At 50.6% G+C, this 21,730-nt stretch overlaps 1 protein-coding gene and 1 long non-coding RNA gene across 2 annotated transcripts; one reads left to right on the top strand and one right to left on the bottom strand.

Annotated features, from left to right (window-relative positions):
* The first annotated feature begins 2,636 nt into the window (after positions 1-2,636).
* On the top strand, positions 2,637-20,261 carry Prss51 (serine protease 51). Its single transcript, XM_090353731.1, has 8 exons — positions 2,637-2,643; positions 3,514-3,708; positions 4,599-4,791; positions 5,141-5,400; positions 15,909-16,104; positions 16,746-16,987; positions 18,083-18,225; positions 19,977-20,261. Exons 1-8 carry the CDS (start codon positions 2,637-2,639, stop codon positions 20,247-20,249), a joined length of 1,509 nt encoding a protein of 502 aa, XP_090209857.1. The 3' UTR covers positions 20,250-20,261.
* LOC150049474 (uncharacterized) lies at positions 8,264-10,427 on the bottom strand. The gene is made up of 3 exons (XR_016539002.1): positions 10,063-10,427; positions 9,850-9,949; positions 8,264-8,445 (listed from the first exon to the last, which is right to left on the bottom strand). It is a non-coding gene; the product is annotated as an uncharacterized LOC150049474 (long non-coding RNA).
* Positions 20,262-21,730: the final 1,469 nt, after the last annotated feature.

Genomic DNA, 21,730 nt, shown 5'->3' with positions numbered 1-21,730 from the left:
TTTGGAGCTGTGTGCAGAGAGGGGGAGAGTCCTCTCCCCTCCCCTTGTGGGTTTGTTCCACTGCTGTCCACCCCCATTCCATGCAGGTCCATGGGCACTGGCTGAAGATGAAAACACTAGACTCAGGCCCAAAGCAGGGGCCGAGGCCACCCTGGACAGTGGCCTGTGGACACACCTCATACCCACTGATGTGAGAGACTCTCAGAGACCTCCCTAGCGTGGTCCATCCACTGCTGAGCTACAGCCACCATGTTTCCCCGGGGGAGGAGGGGAGGCAGTTGCTGGGGTTGGAACTCAGGCCTGGTGCTGGTGAGGCAGGCATTCTATACTGAGCCATGTTCCAGACTTTTTTGTGCCAGTTTTTTTTCTTTAATAATAAAGAGTTTTGTGTTTTTTTTTAAATTTCATGTAACTTTCAAGAATTTAAACACACAAAAATGCAGGGCTGGGAACGTTCACAATTTTGATAAGCACAGTTGTAAATAGAAACATTCATTTCTTATGAGATTATAAATATTTGATAATGGAAGTGGTAAAATGCACGTTTTATGAACTAAAAAAATTACTTCCTGCTAAGAAAGCATGTCACTTCATGGAGTTTGTGAATCAGCAGATGGTTATGCACAGAATTTTAAATTATAACTTTTGTCTTTATAGTTCCCTTTTCAAAAAGGTTCTCACTATTACGTACAAAGTGAAACTATTGTTGCCGTGAAATAAGAGCAAATAAAGAAGTCTACCCTCAGTCCTGGGAGACGGCTGACTCCCAGCTCCAGAGTCGGCCACAGCTGCCCGGGGGGGCGGGGGGGAGGGCACGGAGGCGGCAGCCAGTTGGACATACAGACATCCTTTTCCCATACACTAAACAGAAAGTGTGGGGTGGGGTTATAGAGAGATAAAGTGTTGTAATCATGTGGAGAATATATTGAATATAATTATACTGTGCCACACCTTCAAAAAATAAAATATATATTTTCTTAAAAAAAAACAAGAAGACAAAAAGTGATAAGAAATGACTACATACTTTCTTCCTTCCTCTAGATCTTGTAGGGCTCTGAGTCCTTTGAAAGTCAAAGTGGCCACAGGTTCTGGAATTTTGGCCTCATACAGGTCAAGTGTATGTCAGTACACATGCATACACCCGTGTGCACACACGCAAACACACAGACATGCATTTATCTTGGAGGAGTATTCTCCAGCAAAAATGGCCATTCCAAAAGAGAAAAAAAGAAAAAGGAGGGGAAGGGGACGAAAAGGAAGACAACGCCAATCCCTGCTTGAGCCCACTGGCAAAGCCCTTGGTGAGGCTTCTGGGTGGCTGAAGCGGCAGGGAGAAGCATGGAAGAGCCTGGGGACAGAGGGCTGCCCGAGTGGTGGGGATGGAGGCTACAGGCCAGGCCTGAGGTGAGAGTGCCAGTGATTTTTTAGATCGTTTTTGATCCGCCTGTCAGGCTTCCTGTTGTAGCGGGGATGTTAGGCTTAGGGTATGTCACCACACCCCATGTCTTCCATTAAGGTGGAGTCTCTCTGGGCTGGCCTGGAATTAGGATTTTCCCAGGCTTAGCCTCCTACATAGTTGACAGTTATGAGTCATTCATCTCAGCTATTGGCTGAGAAGGGGTTCAGGAACTTTTGTACCTAGACTGGCCTCAACTTCACCCTTCTAGGTTGCCAGGATTACAGGCATGAGCCCGCAAGCCAGTGTCTGGCTTATATCTTTCATTCATCTACAGAACATGTTCTTGATCTAGGACAGGTTAGCTTGTGGAGAGGGGCAGAGTTCAAAACAGGCAAGGATCACAGATTACTGAGAGCCAGGCTTGGACCTAAACCCAGGTTTTCCCATCTCTAAAGGCCAGCAGCTCCCACAGGGGACTTTTACACATACAGTCATTTCCAGGCAAGCACTCTACCACTAGGCTACGCTCCCAGCCTGAGAGGACACTTGTGGGCTTTAAGACCTGCGTAAAACAATCCGGGCAGGAGCCAGAACTGAGACACCTCATGGTCACCCAGGGTCAACCTGAGAGGCAGGCAAACCTCTCCTCTGTCACTCATCTAGTCCAGCCTAGCCAACAAGTGTCAGCAGGTAAGGACATGCAGAGGACTGCAGCTGTTTTAGATGGGCATATGTGCCATGCAAAGTGGAGCAGGGCAGGGATGCAGCAGCAGACAGCACCCATGGGTGCCTGAGAACCACACCCCACACTGCAGGGAGGAAGGAGGGACCCTGGAGCCCTTATAGATGCCTTCCCCCCTCCATCATGATTCATTCACTGGGTAGCACAGACTGCGTCTATGAAGGAGAGCAGATGAGGTGGCGGTGACTGTTGAGTCAGTGAAAGGATGGGAGTATTTGAGGAACTAGTGCTATTATTATTGTTGTTGCCAGTCCTGGGTTTGAACTTGAGGCCTCGGCGCTGGCCCTGAGCCTCTTTGTGCTCAAGGCTAGCGCCCTATCACTTGAGCCACAGCGCCACTTCCAGCTTTTTCTGAGTAGTTGACTGGACTTTCTGCCTGGGCAGGTTTGGAACTGCAATCCTCAGACCTCAGCCTCCTGAGTTGCTAGGACGACAGGTCTGAGCCACCAGCACCTGGCCTGAGGAACCCGTAGTTGTGATGGTTTTAAGACAGGGATGGCGAGTACATCTTGAAACGGCTTGAGAAGATGGGATGGCAGGAGAGCGACGGACAAAGGGGAGGGCTGCACACATGGAGGGAATTTGGAAGGCCGTCCTCTATCAGGACTTGTCTTTTTTCCGTAGAGGTTTCTCTTCCTCCAGCTTCCTGGTAATCATCACCCTTCCTTCCCAGCTCTGTCGGCTGGACCATTTGTATGGGCCAGTCTTCGGGTTCCCCCCAGTTTTGCACACTCCCCTGGCATCACCCACATCCAGTGACCCCAAAGACTGAGACCTCTGGGGTGTTTGCTCTGCCCCCAGGCTTTCCTCCTCTGTACTTTCTGTCTACACCTCCTGCAGAGCCGTGGGGCACCGTGTCTTTCCTCTCCATTTCTCCACCGCTTCTTGTGGACCTCAGGTCACCAGCATCTCGTGCCTGGCTCACTAGAGCCACTTTCTACCTGACATTCTCTTGCAAGGCTTTATTCTCCCCCAAGTAATCGCCACATTAGACCCAGAGTAATCTCAGCCTGCAAACACTACCACGTGACTGTTTCAATTCTCTACCCCTTGCATCCCTCAGCACAGGTGGCAATAGAACAAGGCAGAGCAGTTTTGTTGGTGGTGTTGTTTGTTTTTGAGCTCTGATTCCGAGAGAATATAAAATGTCACTCAAACACACAAAGCTCTTTCACGTCAGAGCCAACAGTAGATTCAATGGCTCCCCCATGCTCGGAGGAAAGGTGGGGTGGGTGCATGTGGACAGATGTTGGCCCGAGGGCCCCTTGCAGGGTCCCCTTAAGCTGGAGCTGCTGAGGGAGCCAGGCAGGAAACACAGGGCTGCGAGGACACAGCTGCACCAGGCCGACTTGCACCCACTGCTACTTCTTAGGCCTGGCATTCACTGTGATGTCACTGGGCCCAGCTCTGCCATGCATTTGTGATGCCTGCCTGGAGTCCCTACAGCAGGTGGTGTGCCAGCCTGGGCTGAAGGCCGATTGGACATGTCTGGACTGGAACAAGAAGATGTTTGCACTTCTAATTGCACTGCTCATGGCACTCAAGGGACAAGCCCAGGATGAGGCAGGTCGGTGTCAACCAGCCTGCAGTGGGTATGATTGTGTGTGTGTGCGCGCGCGCGTGCGTGCACGTCCATGCTGGGGTTTGAGCTCAGGGCCTGGCCCTCTTGCTTGGCCCTTTTTGCTCAAGGCTGGTGTCCTTCTATGTGAGACACAGTAGCATTTCTGACATTCTGGTGGTCAGTTAGAGCCGAGTCTCATAGACTTTACTGCCTAGGCTGGCTTTGACTCATGGTTCTCAGACTTCAGCCTCCTGAGCAGCTGTGATCACAGGCTTGAGCCCCTGTCCCCTTTACTTGAGGAGTTCCCTTGTCCTCCTCCTTCCCTTCTGATCTGGAAAATCTCCATCCTCAGGGAGCTCTCGTGCTTTGAGTTTAGGAGGCTAAATAAAATCCAGGATGCCAGTAGGCCTGCCAGCAGATCTATGAAAGTGCCACTCAAATAAAGCTTGAGGGAGCTGCTGACATAGTGCTTCGGATAGCTGTTCCTGCTTGAGGAAACCCAGCAAACCTTCCTGCCAAACTCTGGGCTTCTGAACCCTGGGGTGCTGAAAGGAGCCTCCACGTCTCCCTCTGCCTTAAGCTCTCTCGAACCCCAGTTTGTAGTTTGTGACTCTTTCTAGCCTGTTCAAACTACCACGTGGTTCGTGTCTCCTGAATGTACCACAGAAATCTGCTGTGTCAGCAAAGATGTCCAACCTTTGGGGGTTTTGGTTGAGCTCTGTGCTGTCTTCCTGGGTCTCACGATTCTTGGTAGACGTAATGGACACAAAAGGAGGTGTGATTTGTTGATGTTTGTTCTCCTCGGCCATCTTGCCTGGCTTCACAAGGAAGTGCTGTGAATTCGGGAGGAATTCTCTGGGCCTCTCGAGGAACGGTGGCTCTTTCTTTCCTTTCAGAAACTGTTCGGTGTGGCTACAGACCTGCCTTTCCAAACTCATCGTGGCTGCCGTTCCGTGAGCTGCTTGAAGTCCAGAACGGCGAGTTCCCGTGGCAAGTGAGTGTCCAGGCATTCCAGAAACACCTGTGCGGAGGCGCCATCATTCACCGGTGGTGGGTCCTCACGGCCGCGCACTGCTTCCCAGGAACGCTGTGAGTGTCCGGGCCATCGTCTTCATTCTCATTGCGTCTCGTCCACATGCCACCTGCACGGGGCATCCACTCACTTATCGTGCAAGCGCGCACTGAGCACGTGCCGTGTGCCGTTCCACTGCCTTTTCTCAGGCAGCCACTGCGCCTATGTGCATAGAGGCTTCCCAGGCTGGGGGATTCATCTGGGTCTGGGCCCTGACTCTGACCTGCCTGGGCTCTGTCTAGTCAGGGCATCACGCCCATTCCTCAGGACTCTGCAGTGGTTAGTCTACTACCCATCAATGCATGCAGGAGGGCCAAGTGTCCCGTGACTGATGCAGGCGCTGGTGTTTTTATGTTCATTCTTCAGACTGGAAAGGGCCCTGATAAATGTCACTGTGGTCCTGGGCGTGAAGACGTTCAGTGACGTCCGCTTGGAGAGAAAGCCAGTGCAGAAGATCGTCGTGCACAAAGATTACAGCCCGCCCCGCCTGGACAGCGACCTCTGCCTGCTGCTGCTGGCCAGCCCCGTCCACTTCACCAACTTCAAGATGCCCGTCTGCCTGCCGGGGAAGGAGAGCAACTGGGACCGGTGTTGGATGGCAGAGTGGGCACCGGCTCATGAGTATGGTGAGTGCCCTCCCCTCGGGGCCCATGGACGGCCGGCTTGCAGGTGGCCCGCTGGGCAGCACGGTGCTGGGATGGGGGAAGCTCAGCTCTGAATTTTGAGCGTGCTCTTTCTTCATCGCCATAGTAATGGCGATGTCTCCTCCAGCGAAGCTGTGTAGATGAAGTTACTGAAACTGCACAGAGAAAGTCCAGCCTGGCGCTGGCGCTCACGCCCGTCATCCAGCCACGCAGGAGGCTGAGATCTGAGCTCCCAGTTCAGAGCCAGCCCAGGCACAAAAGTCCACGAGACTCTTCTCTCCTTGTCACCACCAGGAAAACTGGAAGTGGAGCTGTAGCTCAAGGGGTAGAGCACTAGGTCTTGAGCTGAAGAGCTCAGGGACAGCACCCAGGCCCAGAGTTCAAGCCCCACAACCAAAAAAAAAGCCTGGAATACAGACATCTCCCACACTTGAAAGCAGTGATTTTTATGGATTCTTTATTGTTGAGGATTAGAGCCCCCTCTCTCCCACCCCCACCCACCACTGCTGTTTTTACAATGTCCTTGTCCCCGTCTGTGGCCCATAGACAATCACCCTGTGATAACATCAAGCTGGGGATTGTCCAGAGCAGCGGAGAGGACTTCGGAGAGGACTTCCAGGAGGGACCCGTGGAATGGGAGAAGACCAAGAGCTCTCTCAGTGCCATGGTCACCTCCTTCAGTGACGTCCTTTTCACCGTCCTTTTCATTTCAAGGCCCTAGGACGTCATTGGTTTGGGCTTTTCATTTTGAACAGCACAGGGACAGAATAGGTGGCGAGAAGGAGACCCTCCTGCAGGCAGACACATTGGCAGATGGAATCTGCCAAAGTTGGGGCTGTCGAGAGGAGACTGAATAGGCCTTGAGCTTCACGCTTGCAAGGCAGCCTGGGAGTTGGCTTTGAGGGCCCTCCAGAATGTCTGCTGTTGTATGTGAGCTGGTCATTGCCAGTGGCCTCTGGCATGTCCATTCTCATCCAGACTTCTTCATTGTGTCAGGCCCACACAACAACTTAAACATGAACTTGAAGAAGCTGAGGGTGGTTAAGATTAACAGGAGAGAATGTGCCAAAAGGGTAAACCAGCTCTCCAGGAATATGCTCTGTGCTTGGCAGGAACTCCACACAAAAGGCGTCTGCCAGGTACTCAGCCCCCATCAGTCCCTTCTTCTCAGAACCCAAGCAGAGAGATGAGAGGGAGGCCTCTCACCCCTAACCCCACCCCCATACCCCCATTTCTCCTTCTCTGGTATAAGCCCCGTTGACTACAGACTGTACTTTCTCCTTTTCTCATTTCAGGGAGACAGCGGGGCCCCCATGGTCTGTGCTAAATGGGGGACACAGAGGCTCTACCAAGTGGGTGTCTTCAGTTGGGGCCTGGACTCTGGCTCCAGGGGGAGGCCTGGTCTGTTTGTGTCTGTGGCTCAATTTATTCCATGGATCCAGGAGGAGACACAAAAGGAGGGGAGAGCTCTCACTCTCTCGGGAGCCCCGCGGAGCTCCCCGATTCCTGTTACACAGCACGCACGGTTGCTTGGCTTGGGGGCTCAAATGCTGCTTGTGTGCATGTTTACCAGTGATGAATTATATGTCTAAGATTTGAACCTGTCAGGTTTTGATTCTCTTTTTCCACCTATTTTCTAATGCTGTCCTCACACAAGCATCGGTGGAAAATCTGTGATGGGTGGGCTTTACCGCAGAGCCTGGGAGGTAAAGACATGACTCAGTTCTGCAAACCTCTGTGTAGTGGATGTCTAACAACAACCACAGTGTTAGAAGCTGTGGGGGTCCGGGGGAACAGTGTCTCCTCCAGTGAAGGGGGTCAGGAGGGCTTTGGGAAGCATCAGAAAAATTATTTCAAGTTTCTGGAACTTGGTTCCTCATCCATCAGGAGAAGGAATGAGCTTGGATCAGATGAGCTTCCACATGCTTGCTTGTCTCTTTCTCTCCGGACACATTGTCTTCCCTAGCCACGGGCCAGCTGTGCTCCCTCTGCACAGGGCCGGGATAGACCCTGGAGCTCCCACCTGAAGTTCAGATGCTTTAGGGTCCTGGGACTCACACGAAGGAGAGTTAGCATCTGTCCAGTTTGGAGCTCAAAATGGAGGATTAGGATTTGAGACTTATATACGACACCTTCCCTCCCCTCCCCTCCCTTCCCCTTGCCATATCCAAAAAGTAATTCAGGAGAAAAAGATGTCTGTCCTCTTGGTCCACATGGGCCACTAACTGAGACCACAGCCAAGTGGCTGGGGCCATTACTCTTCACATGAAGGAGGATTAAGAATTTGAATGAAGGCACGCAGGTCGTTTCACTGAGAAGAAACAGAACGAAGGGACGTGGGCCAGGCTGACAGCAAATGGTACAAATTTGTTTCCAGAAAATCTTGAGAGCATCTTTGAACGCCAGTGCTAATCCATGCAGCCTTGGCTGCCAATAGCTCCTTTTCTAGGCCTTTTGTTACAGCCACACCTACCTAGCACACCTACAGAGGAGTCAGTCAGCAGTCTACCATCAGAGCAAGGCGTTCATGCACACCGCATGCACGGCCGGCACAGGAAACGTAGATGAGGTGCACACGTCACGATTTCAAGCATATCTCCTATAATACATAAATACAGAATGCTGTACACACGTGTGTACTACACGAAGGTAGTACTGTGTTTGGTGTGCTCATGTGTGTTCATTAACGTCGACATGTCAATGTTCAGAGCACTCTGTATTATGTAGGGTCTGAATGAAGATGATTCATGTGCTGGGCGTCCCCATTCTGAAGCCTGGGGCCCGCCACAGAAGCTGCTGGGTACAGGAGCTGGAACGGGCATGTAGATGCTGTTCTAAAGAACAGGAAAGGAGGCTCTCTCTCTCGTGCTCATGTCTCTCTCACTCCCGGATCACACCCGGCACTGGAGCTCCAGCGAGTTGCTACAGCTTTGAGGACCGTAGAAATTCTCCTGGTGGTGAAACTCACACCCAGTCCCGCAGGCTGCCTGCCTCATGTAGCTGTAAATCATTCCAGTGGGGGTATTTCTAAGAGTTTTTAAAAGATAAACAGTAAAGCACATAAAAACTCCCTAGGAGAAGAAAAGTTAGTCATTTTCCCTAAAGCAGAAATCCATGGTGAACAGTGTTCGGGAACAGTTTACACCTACAGCTCCATACCAATCATTAGTAATAATTATTATCTCCAAACGCCTGTCACTTGTGGTAACCTACTTGTGGCCACAGAAGACTAAAGGAAGACTGCTTTACACTAAATTAACTCCATGTATCTGACTAATTTAGCTTGAACCACGCAAACTGGCAAGTATAAGTATTTTTAGCTACCCAGGGAGTGATTCTAAATGGTTTAACGTAAAGGTTTCTACCTTGGAATTAGTAGTTCATGCTACTTGCAATCCTAGCTACATGGAAGGTTGAGAACAGGAAGATAACGGTTCAAGGCCAGCCAGAACACAATAGGTACAAGACAACCCCTGTTTCCCAGCTCCAAGTTAGAGAAGAGGCTGAGATTGGGAGAATTGCAGTTCTAGGCCAGCCAAGACAAAAAAGCCTGTGAAATTCCGTCTCTGTGAACAGGAAGTTGGGTACTGTTATGCACAGCCATGATGCCAGCAGAAGATGTCTGTAATAAGAGGATTACAACTTAGATACATATCTGGAGAAGAAGAAAGATCTTATCATGAAACAGAGCTGGAGAGATGGCTCAGCAGTAGAGTCATGATAAACCAGAGGCCCCAAGTTCACACCCCAATACTTCTACCACTGCCACCACCCAGCCCTCACTCGTCTCTGTGCTTTTACACAGTTTTCTGTCCAGCTAGAATACTGTATTTGCTACCTAGAGTGCCTACACCAAAGAGATGACTTAGAACAACTAGAATTATCTAGAGTTATGGAAACCAAGAATATAAAACTTCAGTGTCACACTGCATCTGGATTCACCAGGAAGGGTCCTGGATCTGGTCTCGGCTCCTCTCACAGCCCCTGGCACAACACTGGCAGAGACAGCACACCTGCAGCCCTTTTGTGGGTTTCTCCCTGTTCGGGGCATTTGTTGAAAGCTCTGTTTGATAAGGACTCTGGTCTTCGGGGACCCTCCAGCTCTGACATGGCTTCGCCTTATTACCTAGCTACATCTACAGTGACACTCTTTCCAAATGAAGCTCTTTTGTGGGGTTTGGGAGCCAGGACTTAAAAAATTGAAATTCTTATTCTGAAGGTGATAGACGTGGGGGTCACGGTTATACACGTCAGGTAAAGAGTACATTTCTTCTTGGACAGTGTTATCCCTTCCTTTGCTCTCTCCTAGTTTTTCCCTCCATCATGGGAGCTTTGAGGGATACAATTCAGCCCACGAGAAATACTTTCCTATTCTTCCCTGCAGCCCTTTCCCTTTGTAGGTGTATTCCTCTAGGATAAGCCTGTCCACACCTCCAGCTCCCAGCAATCCTCTTGTACGGGTTGTTTGTGTAGATCTCTTGAAGCATGAGAGCCAGAGGGAGAGAACGCCACTCCTCACCACCATCCAGGGCTGCCAGGAGGCAAATGCGCCACAGTGAGTAAGACGACCCCCTGAATGAAGCAATGAGTGCATGCCCAGTGCCCAGTGCCACCCTGCTGTGGATCCATGTGTGGTTTCTGTACCCTGTGTCCCATGCTGCAGTGGCCCCGGTGCCTGTCTTTACAGGAAGATGGAGTCGGGTGGACATCTGCCATGTGCTGGGCTAGAACGCACACACTGATCTTCTCAACGCGCTGATGGTGGCTCACTGCTCCTCGTGCAGGTGAGGAGCAGAAAGTCTCACGATACCCACGACTGCTCCTGCTGGTGGTGAGCTCGCCACTGCATCCTCTGTGTGGCATTTGGCCTGCCTACACCAGAAACCTTAGCTTCCTTCTCATAAACCAAGGTCCTGCCTGGAGCTGCCCTTCAGCTCTGACGTGTTCGTGAATCGGTGGGGATGACAATGGCTAGGGTGTCACTTGTCATTCCTGCTCCCTGGCCACCCACTTCCTGGGGGACTCAGGAAGTGAGTTCAGGGCTGCATGAAGCCATGACAGCTCCTCCAAGGCCCATTGTGATCTCGCAGTCAGGCTGGGCTGTGGGCGGGAGGCCCTCTGTCCTGACACGGAGACTGGGGTCCATGGAAAGATGGAGGGATGGAAGAGCAAGGCTGCTGCTGCCGGTTGCCCTGCTGCTGCCCTGGGCACACAGCTCTCTGGCATGTAGGTCTCTGGGCATCCTGGTGGCTGTGTCCTGTGAGCACCTGCCATCCTCCGTGGGAAGGGGAGTCACCTGGGAGCTGGTTTTGAAAGCCAGGCCCAGGGATGCCGATTTGGTATTTGTGGGTGGAGTGGGAGCCAGGGTTCTGCATTCCCAGAGGCTTCTCAGACACACCTTAGAGTTGTCTGTGGAAGGGACAGGTAGGTGTGTGTGTGTGTGTGTGTGTGTGTTTGAGAGAGAGAGAGAGAGAGACAGACAGACAGACAGATAGACAGACAGAGACAGACAGACAGAGATTGACTTACTATCTATGTTAGGTACCAAGAGTTTTCCACAGTGAATGCCTAGTGTCAAGATACTGTTGTTCAGGAGAGACAGACAGCTCAGCTGTCAATGGACAGCTACCTGCTGACCACACCAGAATTGCAGAGGCTTCCTGGTTTAAGGAGCCACATGCATCTGAGCACCGTTTCTCCCTGAGAGGATGAAGGGCCGTAAGAAAGCAAGTCTGAGGTGGGACAGGCGAGTTCAGGGCTGGTCTTTGGGCAATATATGTTTGCAGAGTCTCTTTGACATTTTCAGGAGATACCGAGCAAGGCGGTTGTTAAACAAGTGGGGGTGACGCAGTGGTAGGACCTGAGAGAAGTAGATGTAAGAATAAGTATAAACATAATGCTTAGCAAGGCATGCTGGAAATAGGGGATCCTGGTTCAAGGCCAGCCCAGGCATAAATGTTTACAAAACACCATCTCAATCACTTGCTGGGCACAGTGGCTCATGCATGTCATCCCAGGCTCCTGGAGATGCAGAGTGGCTGGTGACAGTATTGCATATCTATCATCCCAGTGACAAAGGGAAGTACAGCCTGGAAGATCACAGTCCCAATTAACCTGGGCATTCAGAGATCATCTATCTCAAGAATAACCAATGCAGAAAATGCTGCTAGAGTAGATCAGGTGGTTCAAACCCCATGTCACCAAAAGAAAATAGAAAAAAGAGGATCATTCAAGTCAGCGTCTGGGATCAGACCACCCAGCCAGAGAGCAGAGAGACACGGGGTCTGAAGGTGGGGTAGTGGGTTTGGAAGGAGATAAGTATTGTGCAAGAGTCTGAGATGGAGCAGAAGCATAGCTGCACTTTGTTCCAGAGAAAGGTCTGTCCGGAGATGATGCCAGCCGAGCCCCAGACTTCTTTCTCCCTAGTGCAGCCAAATGGTATCCAGGCCCCTAAATCAGAACTACTTGAAAAAATAGGCAGATGGCAGGGTTGGTATTTGTCCTTGAATGAATGATGAGGACACTGAAAACCAGGCAGGGCAAATCAATGGTGCCGAGTCACACAGCTTGCAAATAACAGAGCCAACTCAGAACCCTGCACCCCCAGTCTCAGCCCTCCTCAGGTCCTCAGGCATGCTGCCGTCAAGAGTGACACAGACATCCCCCCTCCCTGCCCCCCGGCCCCCGTGCCCACAACAGACTTGAGACACTCTTGTGTTGCTCCCAGTCACCAGCAGATTGGCCAATCTCCGGGAGGACGAGAATTTCCTAAGAGCTCAAGGCAGAGAAACAAGGGAAAACAAACCTGAAGTATGACTGCCTTGTCTTAATATCATTAATATCAGCCCATTACTAAAAAAAAAATCTAGAATCCAAAGGAACTTGATTCCAGTAGGAACTGTAAGGATGGTTTGGCATCACCATTTCTCCCCCTTTCCTCCCAGCAGTGCTGGTGGTCCTGTGATCCATTATTCATTTCCTTCCTTCCTTCCTTCCTTCCTTCCTTCCTTCCTTCCTTCCTTCCTTCCTTCCCCCCTGCAAGTCCTGGGGCTTGAACTGAAGGCCTAGGCACAGTCTTTGAGCTTTCTCAAGGCTAGAGCTCTACCACTTGAGCCTCAGCACCACTTCTGGCTTTTTCTGTGTATGTGGTACTGAGGAATTGAACCCAGGGCTTCATGCATGCTAGGCAAGCACTCTACCACTAGGGCACACTCCCAGCATTTCATTTGTTTCTCTATCTGTAAAATATGTAAGTTCCTTGGACTCCTGGAGGCTCTCCTGAAATTCACAACCACAGATCTCACAGTTTTCCAAGCCAGCCCTAGTTCTATGTCATTTCCAACAAACCTGGGCTTCTCACCATATAAAAATACGGAGGAGTATTTTCTACTTTCCTGTGACTTTTCAGGTAAATACACTCACACACAAATAACGTGGCCATTGACAGCCTGTTATCAATACCCATAGGATACCTAACACATTGTGTTAGAAATCACCCACCTCTTGGGAAAATTAAGACTAGGAAGGTAAAATCTGCCTCAATATCTGGCCCCAAGAACTTCAATAAATATAGCTATGCTTTATATTAACATGATTGAAGAAACAATATTTTCCCTCAGCATTTTGAACCTTGAACGTGGTGTGTGAAACTTGGAAAGAGGCGTGGAGATAATTCAATTGAACCTCATCTTGTGGATGATAAAATAAGGCCCTAGAGTTGAAATCCACCCCAAAGTTCATTTGACAGTGATCCAAAAGGAGTCCCTGAATTTTCCAAATTATGCATCTCTAACCCAGCCCAGTTATAGCTCATCTTCCACAAGACGAGTTATCACAATTCAGTGGAAGTTTTGGACTTGGGTAAGATTTTCATACCTCTGGCTTCTCTCCCCGATGCTGGCTGTGGAGAGCCTGTCTCTTGTGGTTGGGAAGTCCTGCAGGTGTCTGGAGTCATCTGATTTGGTTTTCTTCTATATGGCTCTGAAGACTCGACTTCCCACTGTGCTGGCCAGTGATTCCGAGCGCTGTCTGCTGGGCCATGCTGTCCTCACAGCCAGCTCTGCTCATCCCTTCTCCGTGGTGACATTGACACAGCAGGTCAGGTCATATCTGGCAAAGATAATTGTCTGTCTGAACTGTGCAGTGTGCTGTGTGGCTCTCACAGCATGGTCATACTCTTCTCCTCTAAAGGCTGCAGGTGACCTCTGACGCTTAGACTGGACAGCCATCTCTCAGAGCCTCCATGTCTTGACCCGCCCAGTGTCTTCCCAAGAGGAAGGCAGCGGCCCCACCTCCAGGAGGAATCGCTGGCAGATCTCAGAGCTCCTCTGGTGAGCTCAGATGTGCCCCAAACTTGATCTCACCACCGCCTCTGCTCAGACCTGGCTCTGGAGATGAATCCTTCTCCCTGCCTTTCCCCTTCTACGTGGACACAGAGCCCACGAATGTTTCCAGCTGCTTCCAGTTCACTGGAGCACCCTTGCTCATTCCAACCACGTGGCATCATTTTAGCCAAAGAAGATTATCAAAGGCTGAGTAGATGCCTTGTTGAAAGACAGAGGGGGAAGCATTTGGGCTTTGGCACAGCCCACCTGGGTGAAAGCCCTTCCCACCTCTGGCAGCCAGGGGCTACGAGCAGTCACAGGGCCTCTCAGGTTGTAGCTGTTCTTACATTTCCAAAGGAAAACGGGGACTAATACCACGGGTCTTGTGAAATCCATTATTAGTAATTTTGTTTAAACATTCACAAATTATCATTTTAATTAAGTATTCAAAAATGTCCTCTGAGGCCATCAGTGCTTCGCTGTATAGTAATTCTAAGTTTCCCTTGGAAAGTTCAGGCATGTCTCCATCGCAGGCTGCGATGGGTACCTTGAGATGCACGGGCTTCCATATCTTCCTGTGAGAGGCCACCTCTCAGGCCACATACTTTCCCTATCCCAGGCTGCCTTACTTAGGAGCTCAAGCACAAATGCCTTGGAACTGAGGCTTCCATTTCCTGATTGCTTGTACAGGTATGCCATCAAGGATTTCTTCCTCCTCCTCCCCTTCCTTCTCCTCCTCCTCCCCCTCCTCCTCCTCTTCTTCATCCCCCTCCCCCTCCTCCTCCTCCTCTTCTCCTTCTCCTTCCTCTCCCTCTTCTTACCATTGATGTTAAGATCTTTATTGGCCATCTGTCCATCTGTCCATCCATCTATCTACCCATTCATTCAGTAAGCATACACTGGGTTCCTCTCATGATAGCCATTAAGGTGAGTGATGCAGATATAAGCATTAGTCACAATTATTCTATATCCATGCCCTCATAGAGATTATAATCTAGTGGCGGAAAGACACTTTAACAGTCACACAAATGTTTAATTACCAATGGTCCCTAGTGTTCTGATGGGAAAGCAGAATGTCTAATTGAGGCAGCCATTCCAAGAGTACAGAAGGCAAGGGGGAGATTTCTAAACTGACTTTGTAACTGATGTAAGTGAGGGACGCACAGAAATTAAGGCAGAGAGGATCCAGATGGGAGAGGTAGAAGGGAGGAATCAAGGACAGAAAGGAGCAGGGAATTTCTGAAGACCTGAAAGGCCAGTGGTGTTGGGTGAGAGGTGGAAGAGCAGAGAGCACTAGAGGCAGGACAGGTGATGAGTGGGGGCGGGGACTGTGAGGGTGCTAAGGTGGTAGGGTGGCAATAAGAGGTGGGTGTGTGATGTGGGGGTGAGCTTGGGGGTGGGGTGTTCGGCCTGGCATAGTGATGGGTTTTGCGGTGGGGTTGTGTGGTTGGTGTGGGTTGTGTGATGCGGGCGTGGTGGTATGTGGTTCGGGTGGCTGCACTGAGACACAGGTAATGGGTGTGTGGCTGCAGATGTTGGAATAGAAGTCTAATACTGTGCTAGGATTTACTTTTGTCTTTACTCAAAGCATATTAGAAATATATTTAAATTGTTTTCTCATGGTGAGACTGGCAATATTGTACGATTAAAACTGGATGAAGTTTGGTGCCACTGATTATGACAGGAGCGCAGGAGAGGACTGGCAAAGGCATAGGACCGAAGGATTTCTCTCTCTGCGGTGGAGATTCTGGAGCCTGTGAGATGATCTCATGGGAAGCCTTGGAAACCATGTCCAGAGCTGGAGAAAATTTCATGGCCCATGCCAAGACACCTGACCAACCCAACCTCAGTGGAAATAAAGGAACTTCCCCCTTGATTCACTGACTTACAAGCAATAGCAGGGTGTGACCCGAGATGGGCTGAATCCCCCTCCTCAGGAGTTGCTTCCCATTTGCGCGGGCCCTGCGTGGCGTGTCTTGGGGGGGACAGTGGTGGGAGCTGGTCTGCCCAGCAGGGCGCCTGCCAGGGTCTGCTTGCTACACGCTGCTGTCTGCCTGCGGGTGCGGTGGGGTGAGTAGAAGGAACTCATACTTAAGTTTCTTCCAAGCCAGTCGACCATGATGTGTGGGCTCTAGCATTTTCCTTCCTCTTCCTGTTTGCTTCCAGTAAGATGTGGCCAGAAGAGGTACCCCAGATCCGAGGAGGCCATCACCGCAGCAATTGTAGGCGGGAAACCCGTGAACATCGCGGAGTTCCCGTGGCAGGTGGGCATTTTCCATAAAGGGAAGCACCTGTGCGGAGGAGCCATCCTCAACGAGTGGTGGGTCCTGAGCGCTGCCCATTGCTTCCGGAGAGTCAACACGTGAGTCCCCGCCGCTGATCTGTGCCGGAGAGCCTTTGCCCCAGTGCCCCCGGGAACTCAGCGGGAGTTCTTGGCTGTGGAGCTCAGTGTCTAACTGAAGGCTGTGGAGCTCAGTGGCTAACTGAAGGCCTACATGGCTGAGGACTCCATGGAGCAGGCAGGGGACCGGGGGAGGGCGGGGAGAGCTGCTCCCTTTCTGGGTGTCACACACTATACTGTGGACTTTAGCTGCAGCATACATGGCCCTGGGTATATGCAGTCCAACCTCTAGAAAGCACATTTTTGAGCTGGGCGTAGTGGCACTCATCTGTAATCCCAGCACCCTGAAAGCTGAGGGTATGCTCCGACTGCTGTCCTAGCCCACAATGTGTCACGAGGTCTGCGATGTTCTCGCGTGGGCATCCTAGAGGCAGTCCAGCCCTTCTTGCTAACTGAGAGTGGAACTGCTTCTCAGACACTGGGTTGACCCATGGAGACCAGCAGGCCGGGAGCTGCTAAGTAAAGAGAACTCAGATCTGAAAGCCTAGTCAGAAGCCCCCGTCCCCACACGCCCTGCGTGGAGTCACAGCCACACACGATAGCATTGTCACCTTTTGCTCTTCCACCACTTACCTTTTGTTCTCCTCGTATTTTGAAATAAGCTCCAACTTGGAGGTCATCCATGGCATAGACAACTTAAATACCAAGAATTTGAAGAAGGAGAAAGTGCACAAGCTGATTCTGCACCCTTTCTATGACGCCTGGCTCCTGGATAATGACATAGCTTTGCTTTTGCTCACGTCCCCATTATATCTGGGTATCACCAGGATCCCCATCTGCCTTACAGAAGTTACGGACATGAAGAAGTGGAGCAGCTGCTGGGTAGCTGGATGGGGTGTTACCAGTGAGTTACCTGGGGTCATGGCGGGGGCACCTGGCCAGTACTGGGAATGGGAAGAGAATTGTAGATGCCTTTTCAGCCCTAGGAACTGTGGTTGGAAGATCTGGGGACTTGTGCACTGAAGGCCCTTGACAAGTCCCAGCCGCAGCATCCCGGAGACCAGGGGACTGAGGACATTGGTCCCTGGGATCCTTCAGCACGCTGTGGCTCCACAGAGCAGAAGCTGAAGTAGAGACAGAGTTCATGGCCTCAGGGGGACTTGGAGGAATTTTGAGGGACACAGACTGGGCAGACAGGTGGGAGCAGACCAGGAGGCCAGCGCTGAAGGCAGCAGCCCTTTCCATTCAATTGTGCCATGTCTGTGACCAAGGCTGAAACTAGGCTATTTGAAAGCCACAGGTCCGGGTCCAGGAGCAGAGCTGAATGGAATATAAATTTTTCCGTGTGGAACTGACCTTCACTCTCTCCCAGACTCTTTCCCATCCAGTCCTACAGAGCAATCCCTTCCATCCTTGCTCTTAGTAGATGCATCTTGTTCATAATTTTAAAAAACAAAACAGAAAACATACACAGGTGGCACACCCACCTGGCAGAAAAGTAAGCCGGAGCTTGTTTAGTCAACCTTCACATGAGCTTTGAAGAAGAAAGAAACCCACCTTAACTTAGAGTTCCTCCAGCTTCACCTGACCCATGTTGACCGAGCCTCTGCTGTGCTCTGGGATGCAGACCCATCTGCACCGGATCTCCTTCCTCCCCAGGGAGCACCAGGGGTTGATGGCAGGCAAGCCCATCTCTGTCCCGGCTTCTCCTGACATTCTAATGGGTTTGAACAAAGCATGTCAGGACAGCTGAAGCCTGGTCTTCGGGTGGGAAGGAAGTGAGCCCCAGCTGAGATGATCAGGGCCAGTCCTGGGAGTCTGACCCTAGGAGACCTGAGTGCTCTCCATTCTCCTCTCCCCACTCAGTCCCAATTTTGATTCTTCTCTGGGCCGTAGAGAATATTAGCATTATAGAGCTAATGGGGGGAGGGCTTGGCTTCACTCTAACAGCCCTGCCTAGGGCTCAGCTGCTTCTCCACACACTTCTCCTCTGGGTCAGATTCTGTGAAACCCACATCTCCAAAGCTGCAAAAAGTCAACCTCCAGCTGGTGGAATGGGAAGAGTGCTACCACATTTTGCCTCTTGTCACCAGGAACATGCTGTGCGCTGGGAGTCCTGAAGTTGGGAAGGATTCCTGCCAGGTAACACTGCGTGCTGCGTGCAGAGAGGGCACTGGGTCTCCCCCCCATCTCCCTCTCCCTCCCTCTCTCTCTCCCTCCCCCCTCTCTCCCTCTCCCTCCCCCCTCTCTCCCTCTTCCTCCCTCCCTCTCTCGCTCTCCCTCCCCCCTCTCTCCCTCTCCCTTCCTCCCTCTCTCCCTCTCCCTCCCTCCCTCTCTCCCTCTTCCTCCCTCCCTCTCTACCTCTCCCTCCCTCCCTCTCTCCTCCTCCCCCAACAAGGTACCATTGTGGTTCCCTGTGCTGCTGGAACCAAAGCCTACAAATAAGGGGCTTCAAACAATGTAAAGGATTCTCCCACAGTTCTGGGGCCAAAACCGAGATAGGAGCAGGGTCAAGTTCTGTCCCCAGGCTTGAGGGGGGTGTTTCCCTACCTCTCCTAGCTCCCGACAGTAGCCTGCAAGCCTTGGTGCTCCCTGGCTTATGGCTGCCTCACTGGCCCTCTGCCTTGGCCCTCACATGTTTTCTAATAGTAATGGCTGTAGCTTTTCGATTAGGGCCCACTCCGATTCAGGATGACTACGTATTAATTTAACTAATGACATCTGTGAAGACCCCATCCCAAATCAATCAGGACACACTCCAAGGCTCCAGCAGACATGAGTTTTGGGAGGGTACTGTTCAACTCCCTGCAGCTGTCCATAAGAGCTTGTGAGAACATGTACTTGGTAACCAACACGAGGGCACCTGGTTAGAGCTCCTACTTCAGATGACCTGGCTTCTCCACCAGCTCTCCTGCCTGACCTCGGTGAGGGACAAGTCACTGATGCCTGTGCCTTTTCCAATTCCCCTGTCCATGCAGCAGGAACTCAAAGGGTTCCTGTTTTCTAGGCCCGTTGTGAGAATGGAGTTCATGTAGACAAAGCCCTATGTTAGAGAGAAGAAAAACGTCAACTATGTTGTTTTCTTGATCTGTTCTTACACCTTTGCAAGCAGGCTGCTCCCAGAAGCATCTAAAATGGATTTGATGGACCATTTCAGATGGGGAAACTGAGGCTCTGAGAAGCTAGAAGCCTTGCTAAGAACATACTAGCATAGTAAATACAGCACCAGAATCATGACAGAGACATACTATCTTTTTCCAGTGAAAACAACTCCAAATCTGGAAAGTGAGGCTGGCATGCTCAGCCTTGCATGTTCTATTTCCATGCCGATTATGTCCTCTCTGCTTGCTTGAGCTAATTTGACAATGTTTTGCATGACGTCTTCAAATGTGGAAGTTGTTTAAAATTCAGTGTTTTAAACCACAACCTATAAAACACATGAGTATCCTCTTTTGTTACATTTGATATTGATCATTTATGGGCTATGAAACCCATGAACTATGGGGAAGAACCAACTTTTATCTTTGTTTATGTTTTTACTATTTTACTACTATGAACAATTCCAAAAGAGAAAAAAATGAACCAGTAGAAAGGGTTTTGAAGTGAAAAAGACAGAGCAACTTCTAGAAATTCTAATGACAAAGTGCTTGAAAGCAAGAGGAAAACCACTTCTTAGTTTATGGAAAGCAATGCACAAGAGCTGGTGCTGATGGTAGAGATTCACTTTGATAGAACTGCCATTTGTCACATTGCTCTGTCCTGAACTCTTTGCTGTCATGTGGCTGAAGGCTGGAACTGTAAGTCAGAGTTTGCCATTAAAAGACATTTAACATGACTGCGTCTCAGTGGGCTAGGATAACTTGTGACCTCTTTCCACCTCTCTCCTCTCCTAGGGCGACAGTGGAGGGCCTCTAGTTTGTCACAAAAAGAAGAACAGAGCCAGGTGGTACCAGATTGGCATTGTCAGCTGGGGTCTACTAGACTGCGGCAGGAAAAACATACCAGGGGTTTATACCAAGGTGTCCAATTATCTTCTGTGGATTAACCAAGTGACGACACAGGCAGGAAAACCTTATGCACATGAGCCGGACTCTGGGAGGCGCTTGCTTCTTTCACCTTGGGCCATCTTATTCCTATCTTCTGTGCTGCTTTTTTGGCCTGGGTGATTAAACACTGTTCCATCTCTGAAATCAAGTGATCTTCTCAGTTTGTGAAATAAAGATAGGGTGGGGGCAAAGTATGAGAAGCAATTCTGAACCATTTAGCTATCAGAAGAACTAAGACATATCCTGGTCCTGCTGTGTCATTTGGCACTTAGAAGCCTGTCTAGTTTTTTCCAAGGGTGGAGGGAGGAGCTGGCCAGGGACTCAGGGCCACAAGTGCAGTCATTCCTCACTTATGAACGGGCACCTCACCTGGACTCCTTTATCCTCCAAAGGTGCAGAAGACTCATGAAATGTGAAGTCCTCAACTCCTCTCTCCACTCATCTTTAGCTTGTTCTTGGTAACTACCAACTTGGCTCCCAGAAAGTTCCCTAGAACCTCTTCATCCACTGTATTAGAGTTCCCTGGAGGAATAGAACCAGAATCCAGGTAGATAGAGAGCTGAGTGGGGGAGGAAGGGTAAGGAGAGAGGGAAAGAGAGGAAAGATATGAGAGAGTAAATGGCATCTATGATGGCTGTCTGCATGTCAGGGAACCAAGACTCTAGTAGCTGCTAGAAGCCTACCAAAAAGGGACCCAGACATGCAGGTCTAGCCTGAGGCTGAAGGCCTGGAAACGGGGCCTGGAGTAGTGTTGTTGAATCCTTGTTGAAAAGCTAAAGGGGCTGGAGTCTGATGTCCACATCCCATGGGAGCATCAGACAGGCTAAGGAAAAGCGAAGCTCGCATGCACAGAATGCATTTCCCTTCTAGTTGGTTGTTTCCTGATCCCCCCTCCTTGGGGCTTGAACTCAGGGCCTGAACACTGTTCCCGAGCTTTTTATATCAATGCTACTGTTGTGTAACTTGAGCCACAGCTCCACTTCCAGCCTTTTTTGGTGGCTAATTGGAGGTAAGAGTCTCAGGGTGTTTAGTGCCCAGGCTGGCTTTGAACCTGGATCCTCAGATCTTAGCCTCCTGATGGGACGGCAGGCCTGAGCCCCGTGCCTAGCTTCTCATCTAGTTTTATTCTACCCAGCCCACTGGATGGTACTGCCCACACTCTGCAGCCCCCCTCCACCCGCCCCGTTACTGCCCACACGTGGAGAACTTCTCTTTGTGTCTTATACTAATTCCTCTTGGCCCTTGGAATTTAAAATAAGGTTTGTTTGACCCCAGCACCACTTCCCTGTGCAGTACAGCGATGCTGTACGATTGCCTGCAGAGCCCTGGCCTGGATCTTGTGTGTTTGAAACAGGCTGAGGGCAGTGGACATTCTAGACCAGTTTGCTTTTCTGGATGCTGGATCAAAGTACCTCACGAGTGCTATCACGTAATGAGAATGAGAGGACTTGGGGAGAGGGAAACAAGGCTGGGGTCAGCCAAGGACTACTTGGCAGTCTCCTTGCAGCTACAGGGCTGAGAATGTGGAAGCTGAAGGGCAAACTGCCTGAGCCCTTCTGGTTTGGGAGACCAGGGCCGCCGGAGATGCTGCAGAAAGCAGG

This window comes from Megascapheus bottae, chromosome 20 (assembly GCF_031878675.1).
Source record: "Megascapheus bottae isolate mThoBot1 chromosome 20, mThoBot2.hap1, whole genome shotgun sequence".
Taxonomy (NCBI): Eukaryota; Metazoa; Chordata; class Mammalia; order Rodentia; family Geomyidae; genus Megascapheus; species Megascapheus bottae.
The sequence above is the reverse complement of the archived record's forward strand: the minus strand, read 5'-3'. Positions and strand labels throughout refer to the sequence as shown.